Source organism: Colobus angolensis, unplaced genomic scaffold, assembly GCF_000951035.1.
Source record: "Colobus angolensis palliatus isolate OR3802 unplaced genomic scaffold, Cang.pa_1.0 Scaffold59, whole genome shotgun sequence".
NCBI classification, from domain to species: domain Eukaryota; kingdom Metazoa; phylum Chordata; class Mammalia; order Primates; family Cercopithecidae; genus Colobus; species Colobus angolensis.
Genome location: NW_012119487.1, coordinates 10896939 through 10917053, shown reverse-complemented (window position 1 = coordinate 10917053; position 20115 = coordinate 10896939). Strand labels below are relative to the sequence as shown.

The following is a 20115-nucleotide window of genomic DNA, read 5'->3' as shown; positions in this document are numbered from 1 at the left end:
CCTGTAGTCCCAGCTACACGGGAAGCTGAGGCAGGAGAACGGCATAAACCCCAGGGGGCGGAGCTTGCAGTGAGCCGAGATTGCACCACTGCACTCCAGCTTGGGCGACAGAGCGAGACTCCATCTCAAAAAAATAAAAAATAAAAATAAAAAAAGTTTTTCATTTTGATAAAGTTCAATTTACAGTTTTTAATTTCATAGATTATGCTTTTGGTGTTGTATCTAAGAACTTGTTGCCAAACCCAAGTCACATAGATTTTCTTCTATATTTCCATATACAAGTTTTATGCTTTTATATTTTACATTTAGGCCTATGATCCTTTTTGGTTAATTTTTGTGTAAGGTGTGTAGTGTGTTCAGGTCCATCTTTTTGCACGTGGACATCCATTTGTTCCAACATCATTGTTAAAGGACTAGTTTTTGTTTTTTTATTTATTTTGTAGAGATTGGGTCTCAGCTTGTTGCCCAGGCTGCTCTGAAACTCCTGGGCTCAAGCGATCCTCCTGCCTTGGCCTCCCGAAGTGCTGGGATGGCAGGTGTCAGCCGCAGCGCCCGGCCCAAGGCCTCAGCCTCTTGAAGTGCTGAGATGGCAGGTGTGAGCCACAGCGCTTGGCCTCCCAAAGTGCTGGGATGGCAGGTGTGAGCCACCGCGCCCGGCCCAAGGCTGCTCTTTGTCTGTGGAGTGACCTTTGAACCTTTGTCAGCATTTGTTCCCTCTGTGTGTTGGGTTGGGGCAGCGGGGCTATGTCTGGGCCCTGTCTTCCATTCTCCTAAGTTCTGCGGCTCTTCTTTAATCAGTGCTGTGCTGTCTTCATGTGGTCTTGATTAGCTTCTTAGTAAGTCTTGAAACTGGGTAACGTTGAGTCCTCCACCTCTGTTCTTTTCCAGATGGTTCTGGCTATTTTAGTCCCTTTGCCCTCCCATGTACATTCTAGAATTGGCTTGTCAGCCTCGGCAGAAGCACTGACTGGGTGTTTTGGTTCAGATTGTGCTGAATTTATGGATCAAATTGACACCTTAATGATTTTGATTCTTCCAATCCATGAACATGGTCTGTCTCTTCGTGTAGTTAGATCTTGTTTCATTTTTTAAATCAGTGTTTTATAGTTTTCCATGTGCAGATTCTGTTTATACTTTTTTAGATTTATAAACGCATGGGGAAAAGTACATGTACTAGCTTCCTACCTGTCTACACAGACACCACTCCAAACCAGCACGCACAGTTACACAGATGTGGACCCCAAGCCAGCTTCCTACACGCAGTAGGAAGCCGCATGTACTTCTGGGGTTGCTCTTGTGATATTTTTATCATTATGCAGTATCTTCTTTCATCCCTGTGTCATTCCTTGTTCATAAATCGACTTTTTTCCTTTTGAGACAGAGTCTCTGTTGCGCAAGCTGGAGTGCAATGGCGCCATCTCGGCTCGCTGCAGCCTTCCGGGTTCAAGTGATTCTCCTGCCTCAGCCTCCCAAGTAGGTGGAACTACTGGGGTGCACCACCACACCCGACTAGTTTTTGTATTTTTTTTTAGTAGAGACAGGGTTTTGCCATGTTCGCCAGGCTGGTCTTAAACTCCTGACCCCAGGTGATCCACCTGCCTTGGCCTCCCAAAGTGTTGGAATTACAGGCATAAGCCACTGTACTCAGCCCTTAAATTTATTTATTTATTTATTTTTTGAGATGGGGTTTTGCTCTTGTCGCCCAGACTGGAGTGCAGTGGTGTGATCTTGGCTCACGGCAACCTCTGCCTCTCAGGTTCAAGCCATTCTCCTGCCTCAGCCTCCCGAGTAGCTGGGACTACAGGCACACAACACCACACCCAGCTAATTTTTGTGTTTTTAGTAGAGGCAGGGTTTTGCCATGTTGCCCAGGCTGGTCTCAAAGTCCTGACCTCAGGTGATCCGCCTGCCTTGGCCTCCCAAAGTGCTCGGATTATGGGCGCGAGCCACCGTACCCAGCTCTTAAATCTACTTTTTATGATGTTAATAGAGCCCCTTCTGCTTTCTTTTGTTTATTTTTTTATTTTTATTTTTAATTTTTTTCAGCCATAGTGAACAAGATCCAGCTTTCTTTTGATTCACATTTGCATGGTGTATCTTTTTTACTTTTAACCTACTTTTTCATTCTTCATGTGGGAATGTGGTTCTCTCGCCTGTTGTCATCTCTGGGTAAACATTCAGTGTTCTACAAACACTGATGTCCAGAGGATGTGAGAAAGCCGGTGTGGGGTGGGCACGTGAGACACGGACTCGGAGACCTGTGGATGTGAGAGTGTCGTTGTGGGGTTTGTGTGGAGGGTAAGCGTGGCTCACCTGTGGGCTGTAAGTGTCAAGCCCTGCAGCATGTGCTGGGAGTGACGCCATTGTCCAGAGCCAGGGTCATCAGGGTATGTTTCATCATGGTGAACGCAGAGTGCAGTCCGGATGGTCAGCGGACTGTGTGTAGCCAGGCACGCATTTTATATACGCATGTCTAGTTTGCGTCCGTGTGTGTGCGTGTATACACACACTGTGTCTGCTGCAGGCACGCATTTTATATACACGTGTCTAGTTTGCGTCTGTGTGTGCGTGTGTGCACACCCTGCTTGCACACTGCTTGAGTCCGTGTGTATGTGTGTATACACACACTGCTTCCTTGTGTGTGTGTATACACACACTGCTTGTGTCCATGTGTGTGCATGTATACACACACTGCACAATGCTTGAGGCCGTGTGTACGCGTGTATATACACGCTGCTTGCGTCCGTGTGGGTGCATGTATACACACACTGCTTGACACTGATTGAGTCGTGTGTGTGCATGTACACACACTGCTTGCTTCCGTGTGTGTGCGTATATACACACCCTGCGTCTGATGCAGGCTGGGTTTTCCCGTATTTCCCCCAGGATTTTGAGAAAGTACTCAGACTCCTGAGTCTGGGGTTTGGACCCCAAACTGTTGGCCAGACTCTGCCTCCCCTTCCCGCCCCGCCCCGCCCGGCAAGTCTGAGCCGCACCCACGGTGTCCACATGTGGTTTGTTCCTAGTCACGCTTGTTTTGTCTTCTTTTTCTTCCAGTCGTGGCATTCCTGGTGGCTTTCCATCAGAACAAGCAGCTGATCGGTGACAGGGGGCTGCTTCCCTGCCGAGTGTTCCTGAAGAATTTCCAGCAGTACTTCCAGGACAAGACGAGCTGGGAAGTCTTCAGCTACATGCCCACCATCCTCTGGCTGATGGACTGGTCAGACATGAACTCCACCCTGGACTTGCTCGCTCTTCTCGGACTGGGCATCTCGTCTTTCGTCCTGATTACGGGCTGTGCTAACGTGCTTCTCATGGCTGCCCTGTGGGGCCTTTACATGTCCCTGGTCAATGTGGGCCACGTCTGGTGAGTAGGAGGAACGGGGCAGTGGGAGCGCAGGGCTTGCTGTCACTTAGCACACACGCCGCAGGTCTCCTGGCACTTGGAAAGACTGGACAAGCATTCATCTTAAATTCATTCAGGAGGGTATCATCATTTTACTGAGGCTACCTCAGAGTAGCCAGTCCACCAGCCACAGCAGCCACCCATCCTCAGGGTTAAAACCCCACCTCTTTGCAGTAGCACGTCTTTACTTAAAGGACTGCATTGCCATCCTGCTGGAGCCAGAGGGACAGAGAAAGGGAGGCAAAAGCAGCGGGTCCGTGTCTGTGTGGACATATAGGAGGCTGGTTTGGGGTCCATGTCTGTGTGGACGTGTCGGAGGCTGGTTTGGGGCAGGTGTCTGTGTGGACGTGTCGGAGGCTGGTTTGGGGTGGGTGTCTGTGTGGACATGTAGGAAGCGGGGGGTGCGCTGGCTCCTGCGTGCCCAGCTTGGTTCCACTCTCCATGGGACAGCCGGGCTTTGCCTGGAGACTGAGGACGGCTCGTGTCTTTTGTGGGCGGGAGACAGGAGGTGGCCAGCTCAGGGCTGAGTGGTCGGAACCAGGACCCTGTCCCAGGATGGAAGGCTGCGATGGTGAGCTGGTGCAGGCAGGGCTCAGCCTTGGGCTTTGGGGCCTGTGTTTTCCATCCTGGTCAGCACGGCTGAGCTGAGGCTGGAGTGTCTGGGGCCGGCTGTGCTTCCGGGAGCCTGAATGCTCTGCCTCCAGCCCAGCTCCTGTGGCTCTGGTGTTCCCCAGTGGGAGGCTCGGGTCGCTGTGATCTGGGCTTGGCGGCACAGCCCAGGCCCTGCAGGCTCATGCAGGGAGGGCTGCAGCTGGCATCGGGGCACCTGTAGGGAGGGTCTCCACTGTGTGGCTGTGCTGGCGTGGGCACCGCTGCCAGGTCCAGTTGCTGGTGTTTCCTCAGGTCTCAGCTACACTTGAGTGTGTCACCTCATTCAACAAGCAGGTCAGACAGTGTCACCAGGGCAGGGCAGGAGGCCTGGGGACGCCTTGGGCACCCACGACGTGGCTCCGCCTCGGGGCCCCTCCACAGCACACAGGCCTGACTTTGCCGAGGGCCCATGAGCTATCAGCACAGGCTGAAGTGGTGTGCTGGGGTCAGGCACTCTCGCGGGAGTACGCAGGGCTGGGGCCACGTGCAATGCATATGGCTGTTTGTGGTTTGCCCCTGAAGCCTCAGGCCCTGTGACACACGTCCCCTACACATGACATTCGCCTGAGCCGTCTCTGCGAGGGTGGCCTGGTGGGGGCTGTACTTGTAGGGCGTCTGGACGGTGAAGCGGCTTTTCCCCTTCACCCCCGTGCTCTTGGTGAGGACGTCACTGTGCAGGCTTCACTGGAGGAGCGAGGTTCCACCCGCCTCTGGGGGCTGCAGGAGTCGTGAGCCCGCCTGCTCGGGAGGCTTCTCTCTGCTCCCTGTTCATCGTTCGCCTGAGCGTGGCTTGTGGCAGCGTGGACTTGCACGTTTTTGTTTTGGTACTTTGGGGGTCTGTCTTCTTGGTCTAGAAATGTAAACATCTAGGGGTTTGGCAACATTTATGACAGAGCACCACAGCTTAGTAACTGTTGCATACAATTCTAAGTGATTTCAGAGAGGGACTCTGACTCTGCTCAGAGCTGGCCTTCCCGTTACATAAAGCCACTCGGCCTTGCAGGACGCCGGAGCCCTGAGCACAGCGTCTGCTGCAGTGTCTGAAGTCGCTTCAGCTTTCCCAAAACGTTGCCTCTGACTCTGTCGTCTGCACTTGGCTTTGGCAGTGGCCCTGCGGGCTGCTTTGCTGCCCTTCAGTACGGCAGCACTGCCATCCCTTCCCCACCATCTCGACCCCAGAAGGAAGGAAAGATTCTCTCCAGGAACTTGGACCAAAGTCGGAACACCTCAGGGGTCCTCCTTCCTGTGGAGGGAGCTGCCCTTGGAGCTTCCTTCCTGGGCAGGAGGGATGGCGGCTCCATTTCAAAGAGTGCTGAGAGCAGCGCCAGGGCTGGAGGGGACGCTGGGAGGCCGCCAGCGCCCAGGGACACCACCCTCAGTGCTCCATTTCTCCCTGATGATTAACACATGTTTGGACTCCAGGACTTAGAAGTAAGGAGGTTCCACAAGTACCTGTAATACCTTTTCCACCACCTGCCCCTGCGTAGCCCCGACTGGGTGGGTGGGGTGCCTGGCTGGGCTGCAGCCAGTGTCTCTGTGTTAGCACGTGGGAAGGGATTTGACAAGGCGTAGACTTATTTGATGGTAAAAGTGACGTCCTCTTCATTTCACAAGGTTCAGGGACCCCGTGGTGGGAGGGGTGGCGGTCGCCACACAAGGCCAGGCACTGAGCGAGCCCACCCTGGGCGTCTCCTCTGTCAGCCGGGTCATGATCGTGTCCTGCTTCCAAATGGCGTGGGCAAAGCCAGGCCCTGTTGCTGTGTGCTGGGTGTCTTTGTCTGCGGTATCTGACTCCTGCATAGCGCTCGGTTCCTGCCTGTGAGCTGACCTCTGAAACAACAGAGTTACCTTCCTGGCTAGACGGGGATTAGTCTCTAGAGCCCGGCAGGTGGGTGAGCGTCTCTCATGTGGGAGCCTGTGTGTGTCTGCTGGCAGTCTCAGCACACAGCAGCCTCAACGTCCCAGGCTCAAGCAATGCTCCCCGTGCAGCTTCCCAAATAGCTGGGACTGCAGGCGCCCGGCACCACACCTGGCTAATATTTTTATTTTTTGTAGAGATGGATGTCTCACTATGTTGCCCGGGCTGGTCTTGAACTCCTGGGCTCAAAGTTTAATACTCCTGACTCAGCCTCCCAAAGTGCTAGGATTACAGGCATGAGCCACCGGGCCCAGCCAAATATTTTCTGGGTTTTTTTTTTTTTTTTTTTGAGACGGAGTCTCGCTCTTGTCGCCCAAGCGTGAGTGCAGTTGTATGAACTCAGGTCACTGCAGCCTCCATTTCCTGGATTGAAGTGCTTCTCCCACCTCAGCCTCCTAAGTAGCTGGGATTATAGATGGGCACCTGCACCACACCTGGCCAATTTTTGTGCTTTTAGTAGAGACGGGGCTTCACCATGTTGGTCAGGCTGGTCTCGAACTCCTGACCTCCAGTGATCCACCTGGCTTGGCCTCCCGAAGCACTGGGATTACAGGTATGAGCCACGGTGCCCAACCCCCTATTTTTTTTTTAACCTAACAAGAGATACGTATTTCTTTGACTCCAAAGAGTACATCCCATAATCATCACGGCGCACTAAAGGGGCAGGGATGACACTTGAGAAGAGATGGGACGTTCAGGGCGCTGGGGCTGTAGACAGGGCGAGACTTCAGCAGGCAGCAAGGAGGCCAGCGGTGGACGTGGGGAACACAGCTGCCATCTGGCCCTTGCCCATGCGGGGTGGCTGTGGTCCTGTGGACTGGGATAGTGGGGCACACTGGCAGGGGCAGTTTGAGGGAGAGGATGTCTCACATTGAAACAATACTTTAAAATAAGAGATTTGTCTTCATGGCTTCCATGCCTGTCCATGGTGGAGTGGCAGGTGCAGGACCAGCCTCCGCACTATGAAACCGTCAGCAAGTGAAATACCAGATGGCACAGGTGCCCAGGACTGCTGTCCCTGGAAAGGACATACATAGAGCGTGGCCTTGGTAGCCCCAGCCTTCTGCCTGAGCACCTTGTACACCACAGCTAGGGCACCCGGCAGAACATAAGGCGTCTCTAAGCTCAGGAGGCAGGGATCAGAGTTGAGGGTAGCTTGCATTTGTGCAGCAAGGCACCAGAGTAACGGAGCTAACAGAGACATCACCACAGAAACCTACACGGGTTCCCCTAAGTTTTTGGGTTTGTTCTAAGCTATGAACGTGGAGAGTGAGAGTCACATCTTAGGAAGAGGGTTCCTCTCGCCCTAGAAAAGGTCTGTTCTAGACTGACCCTAATTGAGCTTTTGGAAAGACCAAGTTCGTCTTCCAGTGGCTCAACTGCTTACCAGACAGACTCATTCACTCTCCAAAGGAAGCAGACAAAATTAACCTCTCAGTGATGTTATGATCTTTCCTAATAGCTAGAATCAGAAACTACTGCACAGGGAAAGAAACAGGAAAATGGGATCCCTATACAGGAAACTAACAAGGTCACGAGAAACTGACTGTGATAGCCGAGATACCACAAGTAGAAAAGAGGGTTTGAGGCCGCCATTGTGGGTACACACAAGGGCTCAAGGGAAGTGGTTCTCTTTTTTTCTTTTTTCTTTTTTTTTTTGAGACAGAGTTTCACTGTGTCCCCCAGGCTGGAGTGCAGTGGTGAGATCTTGGTTCACTGCAACCTCCACCTGCTGGGTTCAAGCGATTTTGCTGTCTCAGCCTCCCAAGCAGCTGGGATTACAGGTGTGTGCCACCACACCCAGCTAATTTTTGTATTTTTAGTAGAAATAGGATTTCGCCATGCTGGTCTCAAACTCCTGACCTCAGGTGATCCACCCGCCTCGGCTTCCCAAAGTGCTGGGATTACAGGCATGAGCTACCACGTCCAGCCTAGTAGCAGTCTTAATGAACGAACACATGGGAAATTTAGTGGAGTCTCTGAGTCTTTGAAGAAGAGCCAATTGGACATTTTAGAACTGAAAAGTACAGTATCTGTCCTGAAAAACCTGTTGCATGGGCTTAATAACAGGTTGAAGATGGTAGATGAAAGCCTTAATGAATTTTAAGAGGAATCTTTAGAAATTATCCAAATTAAAGAACAAACACAAAAAAAGATTGAAATGAGCAGAGCGTCAGTGACAGGTGGGATAACACCAGGTGGTCTAACATACATGTGATTGGAGCCCCACAGAGAGAGGACACAGAGAATGGGGCATAAAAAGTGTTTAAAGAAATAATAGCTGAACTATATAAACGTATAAATCCAAGAAGTTCCGCATACCCTAAGCAGTAGAAGTAAGAGGAAACCCTATCTGGGCGTATTGTGGTCAAACTACCGAACACCAAAGGCAACCTCTCGATAGCACCCAGAAAAAAAAAGACGTTACACTCAGAGAATAAAGATTCAAATATGTCTGGTTTCTTATAACCACTGGAGGTCAGAGGATGGTGGACTGGCATCTTTACAGTTCTAGAGAAAAACGATTGTCAACCCAGAGTTCTGTCCAGTGACAATATCCTTCAAAAACGAAAGCAAAATAAAGACGTTTTCAGATAACTGAAAACTGAGAGAAAGCTTTGCCAGCAGGCACACCATAAGAAATGTTAAAGGAATATCTTCAGGCTGAAGGAATTATTGCTAGGCAGAAACTCATCTATAGAAAGGAGTAAAATCCACTGGAAATGGTAAAGGTAGGTAAATATGAAAAGTTCTCTCTTTCTTTTTTTCTTAATTTATTATAGACACAACTAAGGCAAAAACTGTAACATACACGACATTGGCGCAAAGGAGGGAGGGGATCCTTCCTGAATCTGTAGCATCACTGGCTCTCTAAAGTCTACGTGAAGCGGAAAATGTTAACCCCAGGTCTGTTGTGAGCAGGCGAGAATGCCTATTGTTAGCCCTCGGGCAATCACTCAAAGTAGTGCGAAGATATGGAGCTGAGGAGCCCGTGGAGTGACTGAAATGGAGTGTTAGACATATTTGCTTACAGTAAGAAGGCAGGAACAGAGGAACGGACGAAAAACCCAGGTGAGTCTCTGAAAACAAAAAACTAACCAATCAGCCGTATCAATGATTACATTTAATGTAAGTGACTAAATCTTCCATTTAAAAGATAGAGATTTAGTGTCAGGCCAGGCACGGTGGCTCACTCCTGTAATCCCAGCACTTTGGGAGGCCAAGGCGGGTGGATCACCTGAGGTCATCAGGAGTTCAAGACCAGCCTGGCCAACATGGTGAAACCTTGTCTCTACTAAAAATACAAAAATTACCCGAGCGTAGTGGCTTGTGTCTGTAATCCCAGCTACTCGGGAGGCTGAGGCAGGGAGAATCACTTGAACCCAGGAGACAGAGGTTGCAGTGAGCTCAGATCATGCCACTGCACTCCAGCCTGGGCAACAGAGCGAGACTCCGTCTCAAAAAAAAAAAAAAAAATCAATTTGAAAAAATCAAGTATCAAGTATATGCAGTTTTTTTTTTTTTTTGAGACGGAGTCTCGCTCTGTTGCCCAGGCTGGAGTGCAGTGGCGCGATCTCAGCTCACTACAAGCTCTGCCTCCCGGGTTCACACCATTCTCCTGCCTCAGCCTCCTGAGTAGCTGGGACTACAGGCGCCCACCACCATGCCTGGCTAATTTTTTGTGTTTTTAGTAGAGATGGGGTTTCACCATGGTCTCGATCTCCTGACCTTGTGATCCACCCGCCTCAGCCTCCCAACGTGCTGGGATTACAGGCGTGAGCCACCGCACCCGGCCTAAGTATATGCAGCTTTCAAGAGATATGCTTTAAATATAAAGGTACAAATTAGTTGAAAGAGGAAGGATAAAGATAATGAGGGATTGACTACATAAATGTACTGGAAAGCTAGTGTGGCTGTATTAACTTCAGACAAAGTTAAGTTCAAGACACGGAGTGTTACCGGAGGTGTACAGAGACATTTTGTGGTAATAAAAGAGTTAATTGATCACAAAGACGTAAAGGCATCACATACTGGAGCTCACAATATATGAAGCAAAAATTGCAGAAGTCAAGGAAGAAATATACAAATTCACAATTCTGTTTGGAGATTTTAACATCAGTCACTTTCAGTAATTGAAATAACAACTAGGCCGGGCGCGGTGGCTCACGCCTGTCATCCCAGCACTTTGGGAGGCCGAGGCGGGCGGATCACAAGGTCAGGAGATCGAGACCACGGTGAAACCCCGTCTCTACTAAAAATACAAAAAATTAGCCGGGCGCGGTGGCGGGCACCTGTAGTCCCAGCTACTAGGGAGGCTGAGGCAGGAGAATGGCGTGAACCCAGGAGGCGGAGCTTGCCGTGAGCCGAGATCGCGCCACCGCATTCCAGCCTGGTGGACAGAGTGAGACTCTGTCTCAAAAAAAAAAAAAAAAAAGAAATAACAACTAAACAACAACAAAAAATGAGGACATAGAAGATCAGAACGATACTATCAGCCACTTTGACATAGTTGATGAACCCCTTTATCCTGAAATACTTCCGGGTGTGTTTCCTAAGAAGAGTGTTCTTTTCATTCCCGCAGGGATCAGCTGCAGTAAGTTTAATGTGGTTGACGTTCTGTGACCGCATCTCTCGCTCATTTTCCAGTTTGTCATCTGACCTAAGAATAATCTTCATAGCATTTACTTTCCAGAGTAGGGTTAAGTGCTGGGTTTAGTTGTCCGGTCTCTTCTGGGACGTCCATCTTTTATGACACTGATATTTTAAAGTTATGCATCCCTTTAAATAAACGGTGTTCCTCTTTGGGGTGTGCCCGCTGTTTCCTGTGGTTGTCGTCCGGGCAGGGTGCCGCCTGCCTGTGGGGGGGACCCTCCCACGCCACCTGCCTTGTCCTCCATGATGCTGGTCCCCGGTGGGTGAGCCCGTGCTTCGACGTGGCCATCCGGGAATGGAGATATGTCCAGACCACTTCCCACGGCCCCGTGAAGACGCATGGCAGCATTCCGCAGCCATGACAGTGACCACGTGGGGAGGCTTCAAATAAGAAACATTTACTCTCCCACAGTTCTTGAGGCCAGAAGTCCGAAATCAGCGTGTCGGCAGTGCCAGTTCCCTCCGAGTCTCTACGGGAGGGTCCTTCCTTGTCTCTTCCAGTCCTTGGGGGCTCCGGGCGTCCCCGGCTTGTGGGCACATCACTCCAGTCCCTGCCGCTTTGCCTTCTCCTCTTTGGTCTGTCTCGGGGTTCCTGGTACCTATCTCTGATAAGGACGCCTGTGATCAGATAATCCAGGAGGCCCTCACCTCAAGATCCTTAATTACCTCCACAGAGATGCCTTTTCCAAATAAGATGGAGTTCAGGAATTAAGATGTGGACATGTCTTTCTGGGGACCTCCTTTTAGCCCACTGCCTCGGGCTTCTCTGTAACAAAAATGTGCCCTGATGGCACATCCTGTTTTATTCCCTGTCTATTCACTTGATTCTTAAACAATTTTCATTGCCTAGTCCTTATGACAGTACTGGAAATAACTAAGCTTTTTTTTACTTCCCATCAAATCACAAGCATCTTCCCATCTTGCCGACTTTGTCTGACAGCAGCTTTGGGCAGTGTGTACTGCTCCTGACGGAGGCAGAGGCCACGTGGAGAGCGGTCTGGGTCGCCGCAGAGACAGCAGGGTCAAGGCCTGACACTGGCAGCCTCAGCAATGCACCGGTCAGGGCCTCAGATGCCATGCGCCCATCTGGACTTCCGCTGCTCAGCGGAGTGTGTGGTGGCCACAGGGCGGTCTGTTACATGAGTTTGCTCATTGTGCCAAGCCCACTGGCCAGCACGTTGGTGGTGGTTCCTGGCTTTTTACTGCTGGAAGTGGCGCCTCAGTGGCCAGCTTTGTGGCGTAGAGATGTTTTGCAGGGTTGTGACTTACTGAGTGAGCTCCCAAGGTGGACGGCTGGGTCACGGTGTGTGTGGTGCCTGGTGGACGGATGCCGCCAGCCTGCACCCAGGGCTGCATGCTCACGGCGGAGACAGCGTGCTGTTGTCCTGTTCCCTACTCAGAACATCCCATTTCCGAAAAACCAGAGCGTTTATAAGTGAAAATAATGTTATTTAAATACACATTTCTCTGCCAAGTAATTTTTCTTGGTTTTGCTCTTTTTTGTTTCTCTGGGGGTTTGTGTTTTGCCTTTGCCGTTCCCCTTTGGTGTGAATGTTCGTTGTTTATCCATCTGTAAGAGGCCCTGCTGTCCAGGAACTGGGCCCTTTGCCTGCAGCAGAAGGTAAACGCGCGTGGAAGGTGTGACCCCGCGGCCGCATCCCATTCTGCATGCGACGGACTTTGCTTTCTGCACAGGGTTCCTCTGTGGAGTCCAGTCTACCGTCTTTCCCCATTTTCACTGCTGCCTTTGGTGCTGCGTCCAAACAGCCTCCAGCACTTTTTCCTTACACTTTTAAGGGCTATTTACATCCTGTTTTAGATTGCTCACCTGTAGTGAATGGAATATGTACTGTGAGGTCGGTTTTCGCACGGTAATGGGAGCACCGCCCATCCGTCCGTTCGTCTGTCTATCCGTCCGTCTGTCATGGGAGCCGCGCACGCACTGGGTGCTCCCTGCGCTGCCTGGCTTCAAAGCCCGGGTCCTCCCAACAGCCCTGGGACCTGGACCTCCTCTTGGCAGCTCCAGTAAGTGGTAACAGGCAACAGATGTTTGTGAAGACACCTCTTGTTATTACCATTTTATTTTCTCTGTTGTATGAACTTAAACATTGGGGTGGCAGCCGTCGTGTCTGCAGTGAGCCAGTTGCCTCACTGGCGCTGATGACCTGGTATGTGTGGTCCAGCCCCGTCCCCGCCGTCCCCACGAGCCACCGTCCAGCCCCGTCCCCACCGTCCCTGCGAGCCGCCGTCCAGCCCCATCCCCGCCGTCCCCGCGAGCCGCCGTCCAGCACCATCCCCGCCGTCCTCGTGAGCCTCCATCCAGTGCCGTCCCTGCAAGCCACCGTTCAGTCCAGCACTTCCCTGTGCCAGGCAAGCCATGGCCCTGCACAACGGGACCCAGCATTCCGACGTTGCCAGTGCTAGCTGCCACCCTGTTCTGGTGACTGGGTGGGAGGCACAGTGGTCTGGTGGGTGCTGCACCCCCTCTCCTGTGGGGTGGGTAGACATGGAAGCCCCCCGAGCTATTCTCACCCAAAGGTGCTGTTCTTTTCCTGTGGTATTTTTGTTGGTAACTTCTGTAAATAAATGCACACGTTTGGCCTTCACCACATGACAAAGACTTCAGTCTTGATGATGTGACCAGCTGCAGACACAGGTCAGGAACCCGCGCGTGGTTCAGGAGAACATGGTTCATGATTAAGTTCCTACTACACACTTTCTAGATAGGCCTCCAGCAAAGTTCTTTGTGCTAGGCCAGAAAGTGGAAGATTTCTTACAAATTTACAACTAGCCTACCCCAAAATGGGGAGCATAAAATTTAACAAATATTTACATGAGGCCTTTTAAAGATGATAAATAGCTGGAACCAAATGTGCTTTTAAATCAAAGGCTTCCTGTAGAAACAGGAGCCCTGTGAAGTGCAAGGGGGCAGGGCCTGTACTGGGGCCATGTGCAGCATCTGCAGGCCATCCGGGGTCTTGCTGCCTCCCTAGCACAGAGACCCCAACGGCCTGTCAGTCGGGTGTGGGGGCTCACGGGGGAGCAGGTTCCTGACCTCACAAGGCAGTCAGAGGGAGCGCGTTAACCCCGACCATCCAAAAGCAAAATCTACATCCCACCATCTGAGGAAGGACTTGAGTTTCTTTAAAGAACAAAACAGCAGAACAAACCCCAAAAGAACTCCATGGAGTCGGTATCTTCTAACGTAAGTCCCAACTGTTGAAAATATGATAAAAGCTATGAAAGTAATAAGACGTTTTAGTTTTTCATGTCATTACCTTAGCTAAAACCTGCTATTTAAAGAATCTTTTATCAGGCAGCCTTGAAATTCAAAATTCAAAGCAGGTGAAGTGACAGAAGAATGTGTTTTGAAACACCCTCAGCTGACGTGAAGGCAGCTGCATCTGGGCTCACCCCTTCTCCGTTCAACACTTGTATTTTGGTGGCACTGAGTCACTGAAACTCTTCCAGGCCTTGGTCCCTTCTGATAAAAGCGTGAGGCTGCATCTTTTTAGATCGGGTCTGTTGCCCTGTCGCCCAGGCTGGACTGCAATAGTAGCGCTATCTTGGCTCACTGCAGCCTGGAACTCCTGGGCTTAAGCCATCTTCCAGCCTCGGCCCCAAAGTCACTGGGACTACAGGCGTGCATCACCACACCTGGCTAATAAAAGAGCAAAGCTTTTATTCTGTATGGATTTTAAAAATCAGCTCCTTTTCCTTTCTCCGTTCAACTAAGGTTATGTATTGGGAACATTTTGGGGGTAAATTTATTTCTAGCATTAGCCAGTATGTACAGCAGCTGCTTAGAAGGTTTTGGTCATGGAAATGGGGGCAGGGAGTGCATCCTGCAGCCCATGGGGTGTGCTCTGTCTGTCCTAGCCTCCTTCCTCAGTCCACGGGGTGCCCTCTCTCCCTCCCATCCTCCTTCCTCAACCCATGGGGTGCCCCCCTCCCTCCCAGCCTCCTTCCTCAGCCCATGGGGTGCCCCCCTCCCTCCCATCCTCCTTCCTCAACCCATGGGGTGCCCCCCTTCCTCCCAGCCTCCTTCCTCAGTGCGTGGGGTGCCCCCCTCCCTCCCAGCCTCCTTCTGCAGCCCACGGGGTGCCCTCTCTCCCTTCCAGCCTCCTTCCTCTGGAGTGAAAAGCAAATCCAGACTTAATCCTCTTTTACCTATAAATAGTGTGGATCTCTACCGGGTAAGGGATGATTTAAAAAGACATCAGAGCCGCTGAGGCAGCCACACACCTGATGTGGTTGAGGAATGAGCCTTCCAGCGCTCTGTCCCCACCTACCTCCCTCACAGCTCAGATGTCGTTTGTCATGGCCTTCACTGTGTTTTTACTGTAATGTCAAGGGGGAAAACCACAGACATATTCAAAGGTCGGATGGTGTAGGGAGCCCTGGGACGGGCAGTGGGCCCTGAGGGCCGTCCCACAGCCTGTAGCCTTTCATTCCTACAGATTTCATTAGGCAACGTTGCTGCTTAATGTCTTTAGCGAGATGTAATTCACATACCGTAAAACTGCATTTAAAGCAAGCTTGTCCACACACGGCTCAGGATGGCTTTGAATGCGGCCCAAAGCAAATTCATAAACTTTCTTAAAACATTATGAGTTGTTTTGTTTTTAGCTCATCAGCCATCAGTAGTGTTAGTGTATTTTATGTGTGACCCAAGACAATTTTTCTTCTTCCACTGTGGCCCACGGAAGCCAAAAGATTGGACATCCCTGATATAAAGTGTACAAGTCAGTGTACATATTCATGGACTCTGACGCCATCAGCACCAAGTTTAAAACATTCTGGCCGGGGCAGCTCACATCCGTCATCCCAGCACTTAGGGAGGCGGAGGCAGGAGGATTGCCTGAGTCCAGGAGTTAGACCAGCCAGGGCAACGTGGCAGAACCTCTATAGAAAATACAAAAATTAGTGGGGCATCATGGTGCAGACCTGTGGTCCCAGCAACCCAGGAGGCTGAGGCGGGAGCATTGTTTCAGCCCAGGAGGTTGAGGTTCAGTAGTGAGCTTATGCACCACTGCACTCCAGCCTGGGTGATGGAATGAGACCATGTCTCAAAAACAAAAAATTCTGATCAACCCCAGAATACACCTGGCAATCTACGGCCTGTGTCTGTGGACTGGCCTGTTGTGTACATTTCATGTCCACGAACCACATACTGTGCCTTCTGCGTCGGGCATGGCACTGAGCACCTGAGGCAGGGCTCCTCCCACGGGCATCGGTGCGTCCTGCCCGCCTCTTGCAGGACCATAGTGGCAGAGGGGATTTCTTCTGGAGCCCAAGGGTAGGTGTTGCTGTGAGGTGGGGTGGGGTTAGAGAGGCCAGAGGCGGAGGCAGGTGTGGGATGTGTTGGAAGCTGTGTGTTCGGTACATACATGTGGGGGGGCTCCACGTTTGTGATTGGGGGTCCTCTAGACACGTGTGCTGCTTGCCCGCGGCTCCGCTGTCTGAGGGTGAGAAGCAGGTCACAGCATCACTGAAGCCCCTTTTGGTAGCGATTCAGGCCTTTCCCAGCCTTTCCCACCAATTCCTTTCATTCAAGATCCATTTTCTAATGGTCTGCGCTCGAGGTCATGTGATGTCCTTACATTTTCAGATTCCAAAGGATGACATTTTTGGTGGCATTTAATTGATGCTGCAAAAAAATAAGTATTAATTCACTCATCCGCAAAATACATATGTTTAATTTCTGTGGGTGGGTCGTCAGTGTGTCTGGGAATGTGTTTTTGATTTCTGTGGGTGCACCGTCGGTACATAGTAGGTACATCGTCGGTGTGTCTGGGAATGTGTTTTTGATTTCTGTGGGTGCACCCTTGGTACATAGTAGGTACATCGTCGGTGTATCTGGGAATGTGTTTTGGTTGCCTGTTCTGGGCCTGCCTGTGTGCGGGCCGTGGGGAGGGGCTCCTGTTCCCCTAACGCCCGGCGGGCAGGTCCCCCTGGCAGGGTTTCCCTGACCCCACACTGTCCTGGGTGCTGGGGTGGGCTTCACTTGGGGGAAACTGGGTTTTGGTTGAGACAAGCCAAAGTGTTAATACACGTTTCTTCTTTCGTTTTTCAGGTACTCCTTCGGTAAGTGAGATGCATTTAGAGAAAGCTCTGCGGGAGTTGAGCGTTGTGTGTTTGGTATGTACTTCACACACTTTTCCTGGCCTCTCCCGTTCCTTCGCCTCTGCCATCAGCCTTCCCAGTATGCACGGATGGCAGTGGTGAGCACTTGTGATCTGATCCGTGCCTCCTCCCTGGATGTGGGAGCTCCTGGGCTTCCAGGTCCCAGGCACCTGCAGACGCATGGCCGCACGTGTGATCGTAGGCATCTCACAGGTGTGGTCTCCCCACTGCTGCCCTGGAGCAGAGGCAGAGCACCCACGGGCCCATCCCCCGTGGACACTTAGGCTGTGTGCACCTCGGCACAGGGAAGGTTCATGTTGCTCACGGCGCTAACGCTGGTGGGCACTTTGGCTTGTGCTTTGTTTGGTGGAGGGGATCGGAGGTCCCCCCTGTCCCACACAACACAGTCAACACTGGAGGACGGGAAGAGGGCAGCCGCCCAGTGGACAGGACAGGATCAGAGGATAGCGGGTGCACCCTCCATTGGGCCCAGAGGCCTCCAGAATGTCATGGGACACACGGTGGCTTGATCAGTGGACCTGATTCCAGGACCTGGGGAAGGATGACCACTCCCCACCCCTGCCTTTCTCCCTGACCTCAGGGCGCAGATGGAAGGGCCAGTCTCTGCTGGTAAAGGCCCTGGCCTGGGCCTCTCACTCAGGCTGTCTCTGCCCTGACCTCTCTGGCTCTCGGCCCCCTTCCTGGGAGAGCAGGGGTGGCCTGTCTGGGTGTGGATCTTTGCCTGCCCCTTTCACAGTCTCAGGCCTTAGGGCCTGTGTCCTTGCGGTAGAGGTCACTGTCTTCATGCTTTTATTCCTTACATATTTTCATTCCTTTTGAGCACCAGAGATGCTGGAAATTTGGTTTGAATCAAAGAAAGGAAGAACATCACAATCTGTTAAAATGTAAATATAAAAGAACCTTATTCCTGATTTTAATCACCTTAAAAGGCAGGTACCTGTCATTGCAGAGGACCAGGCCACCTTGGCCACTGTCACTCATGGGTTTCCTGGCTGCTGGGTGCCGCCTGGCTCAGCGTGCACCGTCACGGTGTACGGCTCTGCATGCTTACATCTGTTCATTGTTTCGTGTTTTTCTTAAAGCGAGAAGCAGTGAATTATTTCAGGAATTCCTTTTCCATTTGCAAATCTGACACGACCTGGTCGGAACCAGCTGGTTCTGTGCCCACCAGTCGCGTGGCTGCATCAAGGGAGCAGAGTGCCCACGAGTGTGGGAGCAAGTAGACGTAAGGAAGCGTGTGCGGCGGCCAGAGTCCCCGGGTTCCCCCAGAGCGTGCCAGGAGGAGTGAGCAGACATAAGGAAGCGCGTGAGGCGGCCTGAGTCCCCGGGCTCCTCCAGAGCGTGTCAGGAGGAGCAAGCAGACGTAAGGAAGCGTGTGCGGCAGCCGGAGTCCCGGGCCTCCCCCAGAGCGTGTCAGGAGGAGTGAGCAGACGTAAGGAAGCGCGTGCGGCGGCCGGAGTCCCGGGCTCCCCCCGAGTGCATCAGGATGCATTCAGTACCAAAATGCCCACAGAGAAAACTATATTCTTCAACACTTAGACAAACAAATCTTCTCTTAGTAAATTTTATTTATTTAAAATTACAACAGGCCGGGAGCCGTGGCTCATGCCTATAATCTTAGCAGTTTAGGGGCTAAAGCTAGATCACTTGAGCCCAGGAGTTTGAGACCAGCCTGGGCAACATAGCAAGACCCTATCACCACAAAAAAACTTTAAAAAATTAAAATCGTAAATTACAACAGTATTATTTTTTCCTAGTTCTTATGAGGAGCGAAACCTTTAGGTCCTAACACCTGTATTTAGCGGGAGAAGTCCCTGCCGTCTGATGCTGTGAATCCTGAGCAGTGATCGTGAAACCGAGTCCTGTGAGGCCAGTGCACACAGCCAGCACCGCTGGGGCCACGCGCAGGCAGGGGCAGGCTCAGGGAGCAGCAGCCCATGTGTGTGTGTTCCTTGTGAGGGATGGGCCTGCGAGTGCTGCCCTGTCTCAGCACCGAGGCCACAGGACCCATTGCTGAGGATGAGAAGGCCTAGAGCCCACCCTCCCCGTGCCTTCACCCGTGAGGCCTCCTGGGGAACACAGCCTCTCTAAGTAGGGTGTGGGGGAAGCGCCTGGGGAAGTGGACTCCCAGAGGCAGTGCTGGAGCGGCAGAGGCCGTCCAAGGGCCGGGTGACTCTGGAGTCACCCTCCCGTGTCCCCAACCACTTGCTGAAGCAAAAGCAATGGGGTCTGCATGACGGGTGGGACATGAGCCTGTGTGGCCGCCGTCAGGGGCTGTGCTTGCGCTCCCAGCCGACGGAAGTCTGTCTTCTGCGCCTGCGTCTCCCTGGGTGTTCTCAGGTGCGCGTCTCACAGTCTAACGGACTCTTTAGTGGCAGGTGGTAGTTGTAGGGACTCAGAAGCGAATCATTGACTCGTTAATGTTAATGTTTTCCGCCTGGGAGTCCTCGTGAGCCTGAGTTTCATGTTGTGTCTGACCCTGCAGCGGCTCAGCACGTCACTTTGGACTGTCGCTCAGAAATTCAGAAGACTCGTAGCTTCGGCAGAGCTCTCCCTGCCTTCCGAGCAGCCATGCGTCTTTGAACTCTCTTCCCTTCCCTGATCTTGGAGAACGTAGAGCTGCCGGTTACTGAGGTATGACGCCGGGTGCTGGGCCTCAGAACAGCTAAACCAAAGGCACTGGAAGGTCAGGCCTCCTGATCTGAGACCTCTGGGGAGGCTCCTTTCCTGTGGCCTGGGAGAAGGCAGTTTGTGCCTGTGCTCCTCATCTCATCCGAGCCACGTGTGCTGCTGTGTCCATCTCGGTGACCATCCTTGTCTTCATTTTGCACAGTGGGCTTTAGTGGAGATCAGGTGGCTCTGGGTGGGGGCGGTTACCGGGACCCTGCGGCCTGGAAAGCAGCATCCTCCAGCAGTACGTGCCCCCAGGCAGCAGCCAGCTGGCTCCAGGTGGTCCAGGCTTCCAGGGCACCCACCTAGCCCGGCCACTGGCACATGTGTTTTTACAATTAATTGAAGCTAAATGAAATAAAAAGCTCTAGTCCTTGGTTGCGTTGGCTGTACCTCACATGCTCTGCATATAGCTGTGGTTTCCCCGCTGGGCAGTCCCAGGCCTTTTTTTTTTTTTTTTTTGAGACTGAGTCTCGCTCTGTTGCCCAGGCTGGAACGCAGTGGCGGCAATCTTGACTCACTGCAATCTCCGCCTCCCAGGTTCAAACAATTATCTGCCTCAGCCTCCCAAGTAGCTGGGATTACAGGTGCCCACCCCCAGGCCCGGCTAATTTTTGTATTTTTGGTAGAGACGGGGTTTCACAATGTTGGCCTGGATGGCCTCCATCTC

The 20115-nt window shown here is 51.9% G+C and overlaps 1 protein-coding gene across 1 annotated transcript in view; it reads left to right on the top strand.

The window, feature by feature from the left end:
• LMF1 (lipase maturation factor 1) overlaps positions 1 to 20115 on the top strand; it is a 110769-nt gene that overhangs the window by 12622 nt on the left and 78032 nt on the right. The window contains exons 2-3 of the mRNA XM_011962454.1: positions 3058 to 3367; positions 16705 to 16715. Coding sequence (XP_011817844.1) covers positions 3058 to 3367; positions 16705 to 16715 — 321 coding nt within the window. The remainder of the gene's footprint in view (positions 1 to 3057; positions 3368 to 16704; positions 16716 to 20115) is intronic.